Here is a 16,957-nt window from a genome sequence, read left to right as displayed (position 1 = left end):
GAAGGAAGCCCAAATAATTATGAATAAGCTTAACCAAGAAGACATCGTAGTCCAAACTCGGCACAATCAGCATGCCATCCTCCCCCACTCCTGTAATACTCTTAAAAGTGGTTGGGGGGAACAAAATAAAAAAAAAAAACATTATGTGCAAGGGAAGTAAAGGATCACATAGTGAGGAAAATGATCAAGCTACAGATCAATAAAGAGCATAAATACAACACTGCAGTGCAGTCTGTGCTTTATTAAAAATAGTTCTGATCCTTTATCTTGCTGGTTACAAAAAACATCTCCGCGCAGGGTCGCTCATAATGAAACATAGCATTGACTGATGTCTTGCTGACTTTCCCATCCAGAGCTGTGGTTGTAAAAGGGTACAGACTTTTTATCCTGTGCAGTTTACTTCTTATTTGGTTTCCTCTGGCACCCGTGAAATGCAAATGTGTCCAAAACTTTCTTCCACCCTTGCAAACAATAATTCCTTCTGTCCAAACGTTAAAAGTAAGCAGTACATACGATACCAGCATTTAGACAAGTTCAGTCAGAAAAAGTAATATGTTATAATAATGATAGTACTTTCCAGCTAATGGAGGACTTCCAGGAAGTGGAGCAAGCAGTATTACAGCATGAAAGCTCCTGGTTGGACATCTGTTTAGTGATTAAAACTGCAACCAGCTCAAAATATTGAAGCCACATGCACATCAGGATATTTGAACCTGAGGCTATTGGGTAGAGGCCGCATCCAGAACTGAGAAATGTCCCTGAAATGATAACCATCCAAAATTAGGACTCATTCAGGAGGCTGCTTCCTACAAATAATACTCAAGGTAAAAGAAGCTGAAACCTCTTAAGCTGCTACACTAGAAGATGATTAAACTGCATTTTGATTAAAAGAACTCAAGCTACAAACAGTGTTGAACCATGTGACCGACATGTGATCACTTTTAGGATGATATTACAGAACCTACATTTGTGCCTGGTCACTAAAGCAACACCTAATTTAGGGGGAAAAATTCAGCCTGTAGCCTTTACACAGTAAAGGATAATGTTATCACTTATTACAATTTATTCAGCATACAAACAAGGCTTAGCATAACACAATATACTGGAAAACATTTTATATATTCAAACTAATTCCTTTGGTCAAGGCTTGTATTACATCTCAGAGAAGCATCAGTAATACGTCTAGACTGAGGAAGCGATTTTAACGCCTCATAGATAATCTGAAATGCTAACGAGATTCTGATTTGATGCAGAATACTGCCCTCTGCTGTTTATTGAAATGAACAAGAATACAACATGAAAACATTAGCTTGATTCCTGACAAGTTCATCATAAAAGAGAAGGTAAAAAATGTGTATGAATGTACAACCTTGGTAAATCTTCACATTATTATAAAGGTTCAGCGTTCTGCAGATAGGTGCTATCAATCATAAAGCCATGAAGGAGTAAAGTCCAACATAATCACAAAACAAGAAAGTTGCAGTTTAAGTATGACAAAATACATAAGATGCATATTTTTTATTTATATACTGTATAAGTCTGTTCTGCTTTTTGTTTCCTGCCTAGTGCTTGATGATGCTAGGAGATCATACCATCCCATGGGGAGCCTAGAAATTTAGTATTTTATGTATATACTGTAGTAATTATAAAATAAGAAGCAGAGTCATCTGTTGAGAAATTAGATTTCAATGCTTTTTTGTTTGCCTATTTATTTTTTGGTTCCTATGTTGCAAATAAAGTGGCTTGGTCAGAACTTGTCTTAGCTTGGACAACTGATAGCTCCTTTTATTGCAGTTTTCTAATTGTTGAGAAGCTTATGTTTAACAGTATAATCCAATTTAAAGTATTTTCAAGAATTTCAGCCCACAGCAACCAGATACCGTACTATACAAGTGTTCAAAGCACAAGTGAAGGGTATAGGAAACCACGTAAATTTAAAGGCCTTTTACATCAACACAAATAAGCGGTTCAGAAAGTGTATGGACAGAGATATGTTCCAGTTTCTTAGCTCTAATACTCTGACTTGTAGTCCTAATTATGAGTTTTTAATGGTTTCCAAAAATGTTATGGAAGACTAGAGGACCACATACAACAGTCCTTTTAATGCAATGAATTTCTCTAATTGAGTGAGCCTTCATTGGATATTCCCTTCCGTACATAACAATACATTTGTATTAAAATCAGACAGCCACGTTCCACAGAAAATGTAGAAATGTCAATACTGATCCTGAGCAGGGTTCCTCCCTTAGAATGGAGACTGAGTTGTTGCAAACGTCTACTTCACCATGTGGTTGCAGCCCATTAAAGGGTGTATAGTCTGCTATGACATCTGATAAAACACTGATAATATCCTGCTTTTTTACTGTATTTTTTATTAACAGGAAGAGGCCAATGTAGTATTATTACCTTTTAGGATGTTATTGATACCCAGCAGGTCACGTTCCACAGATGTCTGGTCTCGTACAGTCCAGATATTTATTTCATTAAGGTATCCATCTGGCCTGGTGCTAACAGAACCTAAATTCATGTGTGTAGGAGCAGTAATGAGGTTTCGGCACTATGACCATCAGATGGAAGAAGAAAAATGCAGAGAATCATTCCAGTACCTGCAGAACCACTACATAATGAAAAAGCACCATCTAGGGTGACGGTCTTCATTTAGGCCTCTGCTGTCGATACTACATGCCAGAATCTCTTGGCAAGATTAAAGGTGCTAATGATGTGAACATTTTCCAGCCTTTCTATTAGCTTTCCTACCCATGGCACGGGGCAAGCATTGGACTTGGTGAATTCACTAATCTTCCTGGAATATTTTCAGAGGGAAATGGAACCATCTGGCTTTGGCATCAGCACCATGGATATGTAACAGTCACTATTAGATTCTTTCTTTATCTCTAGTTTCTGTCTAAATTTCAAAGTGTAATCACTAATCTTGAACATGAAAATGTTTCATTTGGATCTCTTTCCCTGGCTAGTAGTCAACAATTGTTGAAACATTTTTTGGAAATTGTGATGTTATTTTCTCATTATATTGATCATTATTTTGGAAAGATACAAATCATGTTTTAAAGTATTCCCTAATTTCTGTCTCCTTTGATAAATCTCTTGAAAACTGTAAATTAAGCAAATTACAGTCATATGAATAATTTACTCTACTTTCAACAAAAAAGATAACAGTGGTATGTCTTTCATTTCCTAGGAACATCTGAGTACTGGGGTGTTTTCCGAACAAAGACTTTTAGTGAAGCGGTATTTAGTTGTATTAAATTAAATCAAATGTGAAAAACTGGCAGTGCAAAAATTTGGGTCCCCTTGTAATTTTGTTGATTTGAATGTATGTAACTGTTCAATACTGATTACTTGCAACACCAGATTGGTTGGATTAGTTAAAAAAGCCTTGAACTTTATAGACAGGTGTCTCCAATCATGAGAAAAGGTATTTAAGGTGGTCAACTGCAAGTTGTGCTTCCCTTTGACTCTCTTCTGAAGAGTGACAGCATGGGATCCTCAAAGCAACTCTCAAAAGATCTGAAAACAAAGATTGTTCAATTTCATGGTTTAGGGGAAGGCTACAAATAGCTATCTCAGAGGTTTAAACTGTCACTTTCAAATGTAAGGAATGTAATCAGGAAATGGTAGGCCACAGGCACAGTTGCTGTTAAACCCAGGTCTGGCAGGCCAAGAAAAATACAGGAGCGCAGGATTATGAGAATGGTTACAGACAACTCACAGATCACCTCCAAAGACCTGCAAGAACAGCTTGCTGCAGATGGTGTATCTGTACATCATTCTACAATTCAGCACAATTTGCACAAAGAACATCTGTATGGCAGAGTGATGAGAAAGAAGCCCTTTGTGCACTCACTCCACAAACAGAGTCGCTTGTTTTATCCAAATGCTCATTTAGACAAGCCAGATTCATTTTGGATCAAAATGCTTTGGACTGATGAGACAAAAAATGAGTTATTTGGTCATAACAAAAAGCGCTTTGCATGGCAGAAGAAAGACACCGCATTCCAAGAAAAACACCTGCTGCCTACTGTCAAATTTGGCAGAGGTTCCATCATGCTGTGGGGCTGTGTGACTAGCTCAGGGACTGGGACCCTTGTTAAAGTCGAGGGTTGGATGAATTCAACCGGATATCAATAAATTCTTCAGGATAATGTTCAAGCATCAGTCACAAAGCTGAAGTTACGCAGGGGTTGGATATTCCAACAAGACAATGACCCAAAACACAGTTCGAAATCTACAAAGGCATTCATGCATGCAGAGGGAGAAGTACAATGTTCTGGAATGGCCGCCATAGTCCCCTAACTTGAATATCATCGAAAAAGTATGAGATGATTTGAAGCAGGCTGTCCATGCTTGGAAACCATCAAATTTAAGTGAACTGGAGAGATTTTGTATGGAAGAATGGTCAAAGATACCTCCATCCAGAATCCAGACACTCATCAAAGGCTATAGGAGGCATCCAGAGGCTGTTCTATTTGCAAAAGTATTGATGTAATATCTCTGTTGGGGTGCCCAAATTTATGCACCTGTCTAATTTTGTTATGATGCATAGTGCATATTTTCTGTTAAACTTAACGTCACTGCTGAAATACTACTGTTTCCATAAAGCATGTAATATATTGAAAGGAAGTTGCACTTTGAAAGCTCAGCCAATGATAAACAAAAATCCAAAGAAGTAAGAGGGGTTCTCAAACTTTTTCATATGACTGTATATTTTCAGTCCATATGGACTATACTTCATTCCTATACCGTCAGTAAAATATATATTTTTTTATCAAAATATCATTCATAATAAAGTTTACTATCAAGGATTGTCACATCTAGGTTATTTACCAGATCAGCATCCAACCTTCCCTAGTCTTCATTTACGTATCTCAGTGAGTCAGAGTCAGTCGGTGGAGCGCTCCTGTGAAGGTAGGGCGGCATTCTTAACCCTTAATGCAGTATCTATTTCGTCAGGCAGCACACTATAGGCTGTCACAAAAAGATGGTGCAGGAAGGTCAGCACGTGATGGCTAAGTGTGACAGGGTCAGTGATTTTCAGTCACTTAAATTGGCATGGTCCAGCAATGAGATCAGCAACTGCTGCCGGCAAATCCAACATACCCAACAACTAAAAGTCATGTACTATGACACTGGCTTAAGTAAACACACAGAGAGAAAAGTTTATGTTGCTACTGTTTGCATTATGGTTTGCATTGAAGATGTAAAGGAGGAAGCAAGTGGCTTAATGAGTTTTTATTCTATGTGCCACTCTTAACAGGGGACACATTCACAAGACTCAGAAGGGAAAAATAATTTTCTTTGGGAATCTGAATATCTCTTTGCATCTACATGCCATTTCTTGTATGGTTGAGAAATAACCTAGTATCTGGAAGCCTAACCCCCACCTCCACTCTTTACGTTATCAATTGTCATTTTCCTTATGAGGTGACCCTAAGGTACTGTGTTTTTCACCTCTTATTTCTCAGGTCGCTAAACCTTGATTACTGTCTAGAACATTAGAACACTCTAGATGAGAACAGGCCATTCAGCCCAACAAAACTTACCAGTCCTATCCACTTAGTTCTTCTGAAAAAAACATCAAGCCGAGTTTTGAAAGTTCCTAAAGTCTTATTGTCTACCACACTACTTGGTAGCTTATTCCAAGTGTCTATGGTTCTCTGTGTGAAGAAAAACTTGCTAATGTTTGTGCAAAATTTACCCTTAACAAGTTTCCAACTGTGTCCCCGTGTTCTTGACAAACTCATTTTAAAATAACAGGCTTGATCCACTGTACTAATTCCCTTCATAATGTTAAACACTTTGATCATGTCTCCTCTTAATCCTCTTTTGCTTAAACTGTATAGGCTCAGCTTTTTTAATCTTTCCTCATAATTCAACCCCTGTAGCCCTGGAATCAGCCTAGTCGCTCTTCTCTGGACCTTTTCTAGTGCTGCTATGTTTTTTTGTAGCCTGGAGACCAAAACTGCACACAGCACTCTAGATGAGGCCTCACTAGTGCATTATAAAGCCTGAGCATAACCTTCTTGGACTTGTACTGTAACCTAACATTCTGTTAACCTTCTTAATGGCTTCTGAACACTCTCTGGAAGTCAATAGCTTAGAGTCCACTAGGACTCATAAATCCTTCTCATAAGGTGTACTCTCAATTTTCTGACCGCCCATTGTGTATTTTACTTCCACGTGTAGTGCTTTACACACTTTGACATTAATTTTCATCTGCCACAAGTCTGCCCAAGCCTGTATGCTATCCAAGTCCTTCTGTAATGATATAACAGATTCCAAATTATCTGCCAATCCACCTATCTTGCTATCATCTGCAAACTTAACAAGATTGTTACTTATATTCCTATCTAAATTATTTATATATATTAAAAGTGGCAGTGGTGCTAGCGCTGACCACTGAGGAACAAAACTCTTAATATCGGCCAGTTTTGATGAGGTTCCTTGCACCATCACCCTCTGCTTCCTGTGTCTGAGCCAATTCTGTACCCATCTAAAAACATTACCCTGTACTCCCACTTCTTTTAATTTGATACCCAACCTTTCATGTGGAACCTTATTAAATGCTTTCTGAAAGCCAAGATAAATAATATCATATGCTCCACTTTTATCGTATCCTTTTGTTGTTACCTCATAGAATTTCAGCATGTTAGTAAAACATGACCTCCCTGTCCTGAACCCATGCTGACTGTTCAGAATAACTCCTGTACATGCAATGTGCTTCTCAATCTTATCCTTAATAATTCCTTCAGTTAGTTTTCCTGTGATGCATGTTAAGCTTACTAATGGCTATGTGGTTTACTGCACCAAATGCACCAAACAGCACTCACGGTTTGACTGCTGTAAACTTGAGAGGAGACTTTTTAACCATTCACTTCACCAGATAATCCTTTTGCACTTTGTCTAAACCCCATGCAAAGTGTAATGAGAAAGCATAAAGGTAAAACATTCAGTGAAAGGACTAGCAGCCACAATAAATCTACTCAGTTAATGGCTAAATAATCTCATTTGCTCCACGCTTCAAAATAAAGTCTGGAAAACGTGGAATAGTATGAAGCCTGTGATTTTATGTCCAAGTCAAATTCTACAAAGGGCTCTCTCTGTATTAATCTACTGCCATTTATAGCCACTCGTTCGGTTTCGTTCTAATGTTTTATTTTTATGGCACTGCTGCTCATTCTGGCTTGACTTGCCACCTACATAGTGGGGACAGCCATGGAAGTATATATATATATATATATATATATATATATATATATATATATATATATATATATATATATATATATATATACACATACACACATATATATATATATTCTTTGGGCACAGTAAAATCAAATTATTAGTTTTGCTTAAGCCCATTCATATAAAGGGGTCAATTTAATGCAAATAAAAGAACAAATTAATCACAGAATATCTATTTGTACTGTACTTGCCCCTCAGCTCTCTGTGACCTTTTGTCTGTGACAGGTGCTATATAAATAAACTACTACTACTACTACTACTACTAAGCATGCAAGAGGGAGCTTTAGATGACCAGCATCTAAGAAGTGATCCCATCTGCTGTAGCACACATGGTGTCAGATTTTTAATTTCACTGGTAACATTTGGACCCAACAAGATATTCTTCTTCCTTTCCACCCAGCTGTGCCCATCTTTTAAACCATAATTGAATCATGAAGAGAATCTTTTCATTAGCATTCCTAGGGTATCCTTTATTAGGTTTAACAACTGGCCAACTTGTCACATTCTTAATCCTTTTTATTTTAATACTGAGCTGACAAGTGTAGCAATAATGAACGGTAAAATTTTAACTTGAAGAATTAGGAGCACTTACTGTGAAACAGGCTGTTATCTGTTAGGAAGTGCCGGCAGTATTGAAGACATCTTTTTCTGTCTGCAACCCTAGAGCTCATTTTTCATTTCAGTCCAGAGTTTTTCACCTAGAAATAATATTAGACAAGAATTACTTAAACATGGATTAACACTTTCTGTCAACTCATTGTTACATTCTGCGTGTTTTATTGTGCTTTTAATAGTGTACCATGTTAACCGGCACCTGTGAAACTGCCAGAGAATACAGGAACGGGCACTGGCACCCCATTCTTGCCTTGTAACCAATTGCTGGGATAGGCACCAGCTCCATATCATCTTGAACTGCACAGGTGAGTTGGAAAATGTATGAATTGACAGTTGACAGGAGCTGACACTAGACCTTGAAGATTAATATGACACAATGCCAGATAAACAATTCTGCCCAAAATGACCTACTACAACAAAACTACCAAAGAGACAATTTTCATTGCTAGGTAAAGTCTACCTGGGTTTGTCCTAATCTTGTTTGTCACCTGACTGTCACAGCACCTGACATTCACACATTGTGTTTAGATGCTCACAGCTTATTCTGGTGGAGTCTGACCTGGCTACATGGTCACCCAGTCTTCAGCCGCTTGCAGGCAAACTCCACTCACAGACTTGATTTTACAAATGGGTTCAGGTATCTCAACTCTAGGTGAGGGTCACTTCAAGTTATTTAGAGGATTCTTAAGGGTCAAACTATTGTATGATCATGGCCTAGCTGCTCCCCTTGGACCAATGTGCTGTGGAGAACCCCACCAGGAGCACATATTGTATCTCTAGAGAGCATAGCACTCCAAGCCAAGGTCATTAATAATAATTACTTAGTAATAATACAGAAGTGCGTAGTTAAAATAAGGTTTTGGAACATGGTGATGAATGTTCATTCTGCACTGACAAACTGAAAAACAGCATGTCAGGTGGTCAAACTTTCTTTTTATTTTTAAAGTGTGAAATAATCCTTAAACATACACCAAGGAAAAAAGTAAATTTGAAAACTTTTTGCAATTTTATATTTTTCCTCATTTACAAGATATGAAAACAAAAATGTTTATACTGACCCAAAAAAAAGACAATGTTAGGAATAACCTGCAAAATCAACATATTGAACAACCTATATAGAATTTACACATTCTCCTTCAATCCATGTGAGTGTTCACTGTGTCCTGTGTATTACAAGGATGTTTGCATTAGGTGACTCTAATCTGGTTCTTTATGATTGAATTAGTGAATATGGGCTTCCAAAGTTACAGTATTTGGACAAAGCAGGTTTGATAATGGATGTATGGACATAGAATGTTACAAAATAATAATGCACAAAAGCCAAATAATCATAAATCTAACATGATTTATATTTTATAAATAAGCTTACTGAAAAAAAACTTTATTAATAATAAGAACATAGCAGTAACATATACAGCATTATACAATATTGCTGCTCAGATATAATCATAAATAAAAATAACACTACAGTGTGATACAATATTGCTGCTCAGATATAATCATAAATAAAAATGACACTGCAAAAAAGTAAGTAATTCAATGCAATCATTCTATAATAACATTAAACAAATAGCAAATACTGTATATTATTTAAAAATAAAGTTGGCCAATAATAAAGTACAACAAAGCAAAAATAATGAAACACCCATTTATGTATTTTGTTGTTATTATCCCAAGGTTGTGAGGGACTGAATCCATTGTAAGTAGCACCAAGTTCAGGAGAAGAATCACTGCCAGCCAAGATGCCTGTTCATTTCAGGGCACCCTCATTTAAAGTGATGCTTCACTTTCCCTAGTAAGGGACACAGTGTCTCCTTTACAAACCATCGTTAGTGTCCATGTACATCTTCTGGTTATGCCCAGAGGTTACAAGGCCAACAAGGAGATTAGATCCCTCCAACAAGTCCTGGATCTACCCCCAGGTCTTCTCTCAATGAGTGCACCCTGATGGAAGGCACCCAAAGTAGGGAAGTGATTCTCACTATTTGTCCAAGTCATCTCAACTGTCTCCTTTCAACTTAAAACAGACCGGAGACTTCTACAAGGTCCTCACCCTACCACACAGAGTAAACCCACCAACCCGGGGCAGACATTTTCAATTGATAGTACAAAAAACTTGTATTCCTTCACCTGAGGAATTCTTTCACTCCAACGTAGTTCATGGAAAAGCCCCTTAGTTTATCCAATGAAGCACTGCTACTTCCCCAGTTTAATGGCAGGCAGCAGGCTAAATGTCTGGGAGTAAGTCCATTACTTTAAACTTTTAATTTCTAATTTGTGAACCAACAACTTCAGAGGTAGGTGCAAAACACAGAAGTGTGCACTTGTGTATCAAGGTATTCTGACAGACTCGAAACAAGGCAAAAAAGAACCCTGGTCAGGGTGCCAGAGAAATCAAGCAACATCACCAACACTCACAGTCAGAATCTTGACCTGATACTTAACCCAGTCTTTACATTTTAAGTAATGTGAAAGGAAGACCCACACAGACAAATGGAGAATGCACAAAATTGCGAAAGGCAATTTTCCTAATTATAGTTCACCAGTTTGTCTAACAAGCAATTGATTTTCATAATTTCAACTCATGTTGTTTGTGAGAGATGGCACACTAGCATCTCCCCCAACCTCCCCGGTGACAGCCCTCCTGGACTTCAGTACCATTACGGAGACTCACAGGGCAAATTGGGAATTGTAGTCCTTTTGGTCAGCCATATTGAGTCTTGTGGGTGCCACCAGGGGGCGCTGAGGAGATTTACGAGCCCTACTTCGCTAGGCTCCAGATGAACCTGGAAGTCCTCCCGAGCTACAGTATCAGGACACCAGACACTTTCCTGGATTTTACATAAAAGGAGCAGCCACTTTCATCCAGGCAAATCGGAATTGGGAGAAAGCAGACGAAGCTGGAGAAGAAATGAGCCTTGAAGATTTGTATTGTGTGTGCGGTGTGCCTTTTGAAGCCTTTACTGTGAAGGTATTTAAATGATTAAAACCTTTATATTACTTTGGAATTGTGTCTGTCCTTTTTGTTTCAGGTATGTGGGAGCCTGCAACACCCCCCTGGTGGCCACATGCTAAAAGTAAAGGAATCTACACACAGATATGCAGTAAGCAATAAAAATCACCCTTTGGCTTGATCTTGTTTATTTGCCCCTCTAGATTCTGGACAGCTGGTGTGCATACAAATGAGGATTAAATATAAATCAGGAGGAAGATACGGAAATGCTGCTGACATCGGACATGTAGAATATTCATGGACCAACGGAGGAAATTAGATTTTTAACAGGAATCAGACATTACACCTTGTGGACAACTGAAACTTTACAATAAAAGGTATTCCTCATTCTCCAGCCTAAAATGGCTCTAATGGAACAGGCCCTATGAAAGCATACAGCTGCTTGCTAAGCCACAAGCTGCTGTAGTTTACAAAACCAATCATGAGGACACAGAAATAACAAAAGAGTGGCAAAATTCAATTAAAAAGAATAATGTTGCATATAAATTACCTTTATTAATTAAAAATAATGAATCCCACAATTTAATTAAATGTAATAATGATAAGAAAATGTAATGATTAAAAATAATGACACTGCTCAAAAGCGGAGCAATAGAAACTCATTGTTAAATATGAGATCAAATGCCTGAGTTAGCACAAGATCACTCAAAAAGAGGGTTACGGTTCACATCACTTTGTTTTCCTCCTGACAGCCTAAATGTTTTTAATGCTCCTCTCCATCCTCGACTGATCAGTAATTAATATCACATCATGTGTCCACTATCTGACAGTAGTGTTCATTTTCCAGCTCTTTGACAATTTAAGATCTTTGGTGTTATTAATGACTGTAGGAGGCACAAGCAAAAACCTTTTCAGTCACTGTCAGCCCTCAGAGTTGTCTGATTCTTTATAGCACCATTTCTGCAAAGGATCCTGTTTCTACTCTGCACATTGACTGACATGTCCAGATCTCCTTTTTGCTTTCTTATGCATATTTGTTAACTTTTGCACTTTATAAATATAATATTTAAATAAAAAGTTAAAAGGAATATTGGCACTTGAGTACAGAACCCCAGATTAACTTTTGGGCTTGTCAACATGAAATATACATGCTCTCCTTGTTTGCAGGTAGATTATCTGCAGTTTTTCCAAAATGCATATTTTTTTATTTGTCAGTAAATCTGATTTTTCCCCACTGTTGGTGTTTATAAATGAGTGCTCTACAATTGGTTTGTGTCCAGTACACAGTTGATTCCTGGTTTAGTACCATCAAGGTATGCTCTGGCAGCCCAGAGTATTCTAATGGAATAATCGGATTCAGAAACATGAAAAGAGAAGTATTTTTTTTTATTTAATGATCAACAACTGTCATATGGGCTAGTTTTATTTCTACAAAATCAATTATTTGTCAATATTACTTTAATTATTATTAGGGGGCTGTGTCCCCTGCTTACTTCGATTACCCACCACCAGGGCACGCTGCGCACCAGCCACTTTGCGTCTCTGCCACTCACATTGTGAAGGGGGTGCTGAACACACGCTAAGGAGATGCGGTCGGATCAGCTGCTGTCTTGCTGCTGCCGAACTGCGTGTTCTGCTTGTCGCACTGCATGTCGATCATTTAAAAGCCTGTGCAGCAGCTGTCCTTTTGGCTCTCTGCCTTGTCTCGTGGGACATTAAAGTGTCTCTGAGAAAATCACATATCGTCTACTTCCGAGATTTTTTTTCATAATAGAGAGATATTCAACTACATTTGTCTTCTCAGAGTGGAAAAACTAAATTTGATAATTGCATAGCAATAAGTGGCATTTTGATAGAGAAGTCAGAAAGTGTGCACAAAAATAAATAAATAAATCTCTCTATTATAAAAGGAAATCCCAGGACAAGACTTTGTCAGAGATAATTTCAGCTGCCACGAGAGATAATTTCAGATCCCGTGAGACAAGACTTTTTGCCAAGAGATTTTGACAAGTCCCGTCCTGCTCTCAAACATTTACAACCATGCCCACGGTCCAATCACTTCTCTTTCATGTGAATGCTATTGTCAGACACAGTTCCTACACTCTCAGCTCCAAGCAGGGTCAGAAATAAAACAAAGAGTAGAAGGCAAAGTATAACGTTTTAAAAACATTCAAAAACATTGGCGCAATATAAATGCAGAGCAGGTTAGAGATTATGAAAGTACTAAAATTCAAAAGTCTCAAAAACTGATAGTAAAGATTGCATTAGCACTAACAAACAGAAATTGTTAACTCGGTGAAATAACGGAACAGCAGAAAGAGATCAAATATATGGACATAGGTGATATGACAGAAGTATGTAGATATTATTTGGCTTTAAACTTTAAGTCGGAAACCTGTAGATTGTCTAATTCGTGTTGCCATCAGGGAAAAGTAGTGTTTCCTCCCAATGAAGAGGCCTATCCACGAGAATTAAAAGATTAGTTGTTTGATGAAAGTGAAATCCACATACGCGAGCGGCAGAGACGCAAAGTGGCTGGCATGTAGTGTATGCCGGGGGGTTGGCAAGTGAAGTGAGCAGGGGGTGAAGCCCCCTAGTAAATAAATAAATGAATAGATCAAGCTTGTCGCCCAATAACACAGCACACACCACTATACCCTTTTAACTGGGGGTTTACTATTTTATGACTCCCCCATCCGCTCTCTTGAACATTCTGTCTCTTTACTTACTTTCTGTATCTTCAGTCGAGAGTAGAGAAATAACAGTTCTAGGAGAACAAGCATTTTTTTAAAATATCTTGATGTCATACAATTTTCTTGCCTATTCCACAGATTCACACACTGGAGTTCCCCCTCCACCATTTCCTTTGTTTGCCATGAGCCACTCCCTAATTAGAACCTAATCTTGGACTGACCTAGTCCTGTCCAAAGAGATGTCTCTTCAGAAGAACCAGTGTTGGCAATCAGAGGGGAAGGCACCTTGGACCAAGGGCTCAATTCCCATAGGGCTGCAGTGGCTACAGGTTTTCACTCCAGTCACTTTCTTAATTAATAACCAATTGTTAAGGTTAATCAAACTTACTATGCTGCCTTGATTTTAACTGACTTGCATTTTAATAGATAACAATGCAAAGTGAGCCACCAAACAACCAGGCAAGCTCAGATCTCTTTTGCTCCTACAGTATGTCTTTCAAGCAATACCCGTTTCAATAAAGTATTTTAAAAGCAAAGCAAAAAAAATGCTATAGAAATATTGATTTGTTGTGTTCTGCAAAACATTTGGGTTCTGATGTAAGAAAAAAAAAGCACATCAACAATAACAATTTATTTCTTGTATAGCCTAAAATCACAGAAGGAATGCCTCAATGGGCTTTAACAGGCCTGTCTTTTCAATAGCCCCCCAGCCTTGACTGTCTAAGACGACAAGAAGAAAATCCCACAAAAAAAAAATTAAATAAATAAAACATCCTTTTAAGGAATAAATGGAAGAAATCTTGGGAAAGGCAATTCAGAGAGACACCACCTTCCAGGTAGGTTTGGCATATAATTGGTGTCAATACAACACACAAAACAGAACACAAGTAATCCTCTTCACAGAGCTTGAGGGCCAATCGTTCACTGCCACCTCAGAAATACAATACAATAGCACAAGCTACTCTGTTCTTGCAAAGTGCAGGTACAGAGCGCTATGTCAACTCGCAAGGCAAAATGCAAGATTAGATTACACCCCTCACAAAATGCAGCAAACAAGTCAATATCAGATTTTGAAATGGCAGGTTTGAAATGAAATGAAAACACCACCAAACTATGGAATTAAATAACAGGTTTCATTAATAACTAAATCGAGTGCCTCCAGCACTATTTGAGACCCCCAAGTTAGCTGGTTATCTGTTGGCTTGCTTTGCATCTCCATATTGTGAACCTTTATAATGAAGGTTAAATTATGTGTTACTTTTAAGGAACTAGCTGGAATGAAAACCTGCAGCCACTATGGTCCTCCAGGATCTGGAGTCTCATACCCCTCCTGCATTAGATAATTACACTGGCTTTGATGCTTCTCCTTTTCTTCCCAGATTTCTTTGGCATATTCACTTTAAGGGTGATAGTTTATGATTAATGTCTAGCTTTTCACTTTTAGGTAGGTCTCCTTTTACCAATTGATTTACAAGAATTATGAGATCTTCCCAGACCTCTAACTCTCAGTAGCAATCACTAAGGGAACTTCTTATTTCATTTTCATTATTTGGACACTGCATATTTTAACAAAACACAATTTTATCAGACAAACTAAAGCCAGATAGGCTTCATAAACAATACACATTCATTCAGTTAAATTAAACAATTTATTATATATATATATATATATATATATATATATATATATATATATATATATATATGTGGAGGACTGTCGGCTTCGTGCTCCGGCCCTCACCCCCAGGCCGCCAGGAGGAGCTCTCCCGACAGCAGGATCGTGCCCCGAGTTCCAGCAGTGCCTTATGGACTATGTAGTGTTTTTACACAGCCCTGCTGGATACCTTGGGGACCCCCGGGATTCGCTGTAGGGGGGCTCATGGGCTCTTGTGTGCCCTAAAACCCTGGAGTACGTCACGGTCATGTTACCGGAAGGAACGACGTGTTCCCGGGTTGAAGAAAAGGACTGTTTACCCTGACCCGGAAGTAATAAAGAACTATGGGCTTAATTGGACAGGAACATCTCCGGGTCAGGGGCTATAAAGGGACGATGCCACAGTCCAGACGCTGAGCTGTCCTGGGTGGGAGAGGAGCAAAGTGTCTAGGCGAGGAGGAGTGGTTAGTGTTTGATTATTGTTTATGAGTAGTGTGGAAGGTGCTTGGTGCACTGTGGAAAAGGAAAATAAAAAGTCTGGGACTTTTATCCGGTGTCTGGAGTTGTACCTGAGGGTTCAAGGGAGCACTAGTGCCCCCTACTGCCACAATATATATATATATATATATATATATATGTATGTGTATATATATATATATATATGTATATATAATATAGTTATATTATTTCAATTACAAGTTTATTGCTTTGCTGACTTTGAAAAACTCTGAGTCAGGGTTCTCCCAGAGAAATGTGCCACTGATCAACTGAGTAAACACTGAAGTCATAACACATGCTGGTCTTCAAATGTCACTGGCCTGAACGGAACACATTCACTGAAACACAACAATTCTTAGCACAATTATCTATCTGTGTGTGTGTGTGTGTGTGTGTGTGTGTGTGTGTGTGTGTGTGTGTGTGTGTGTGTGTGTAAATGACTAAAACAAGAAAACTCTGCAAGACACTAAGCAAAAATAACTATCTGTCGGTGTTTCAGTAGAATATTTCTCCACCCATTTTTTTTACTGAACCCATTTACCCAAGTCATGTTCAAATAAGGCAGAACCTATCTGGTAGCAGTTAGTACAAGGCTGGAATCAACCCTGGAAGGGCCCACTCTCTCACATTCCCATACCCACACAGCCAGTTAATGCCCCACGCACTTCAAATACACCTGGCGGGGACTCGAGCCCACCTTCCTAGAATCATCAGGTGGCTGTGCTAACTACTAAGCTAATATGCCCCCCTTGTAATATTAATGCTGCATCCATCCATCCCTTTTCACAATCATATAATCCAGCTCAGGGTCAGGAGGAGTCAGAACATATCCTGACAACACTGAATGCAAGACAGGAATAACACTGACAGGGAGCCAGTCCATCATAGAGCACACTCGCTCATACTAATGAGAGTCGGCATTAAGAATAATGTTTGACATTAACCAATACTATGAAAAAATAAGCAGTGGATGCCTTCAAGAACATACAATTTGCACTAAGCCACCAAAAAGGCAGCATCAAAGCTGCACAATGTTTATGTGATCACTAAGCTACAAGGTGCAAAATCATATGGAAGGCAACTAAAATAATATGAAAATTATTATAAAACTAGGGGCACAATAATAAGTTAAGCGCTAATCACAAAGAGAACTTTGTCTTTCTTCCTTGTGTTTATTATATAAAGATCACTGCACAGGATGGATGATCAGAAGACGTACATTTAGTTTTAATATTTCTGATACTCTGCCTACAAGATCTAGGTATGAATAAATTGCCA

General features: G+C 38.3%; 1 protein-coding gene across 5 annotated transcripts in view; it reads right to left on the bottom strand.

Moving 5' to 3' along the window:
* plch1 (phospholipase C, eta 1) overlaps window positions 1-16,957 on the bottom strand; it is a 362,819-nt gene that overhangs the window by 284,359 nt on the left and 61,503 nt on the right. For all 5 annotated transcript variants that reach the window (XM_039757367.1, XM_039757373.1, XM_039757329.1 and 2 more), the window contains exon 2: window positions 7,859-7,964. In XM_039757367.1, coding sequence (XP_039613301.1) covers window positions 7,859-7,937 — 79 coding nt within the window. In that variant the 5' untranslated portion in view covers window positions 7,938-7,964. The remainder of the gene's footprint in view (window positions 1-7,858; window positions 7,965-16,957) is intronic.

Source organism: Polypterus senegalus, chromosome 1 (assembly GCF_016835505.1).
Source record: "Polypterus senegalus isolate Bchr_013 chromosome 1, ASM1683550v1, whole genome shotgun sequence".
Classification (NCBI taxonomy): domain Eukaryota; kingdom Metazoa; phylum Chordata; class Cladistia; order Polypteriformes; family Polypteridae; genus Polypterus; species Polypterus senegalus.
The sequence above is the reverse complement of the archived record's forward strand: the minus strand, read 5'-3'. Positions and strand labels throughout refer to the sequence as shown.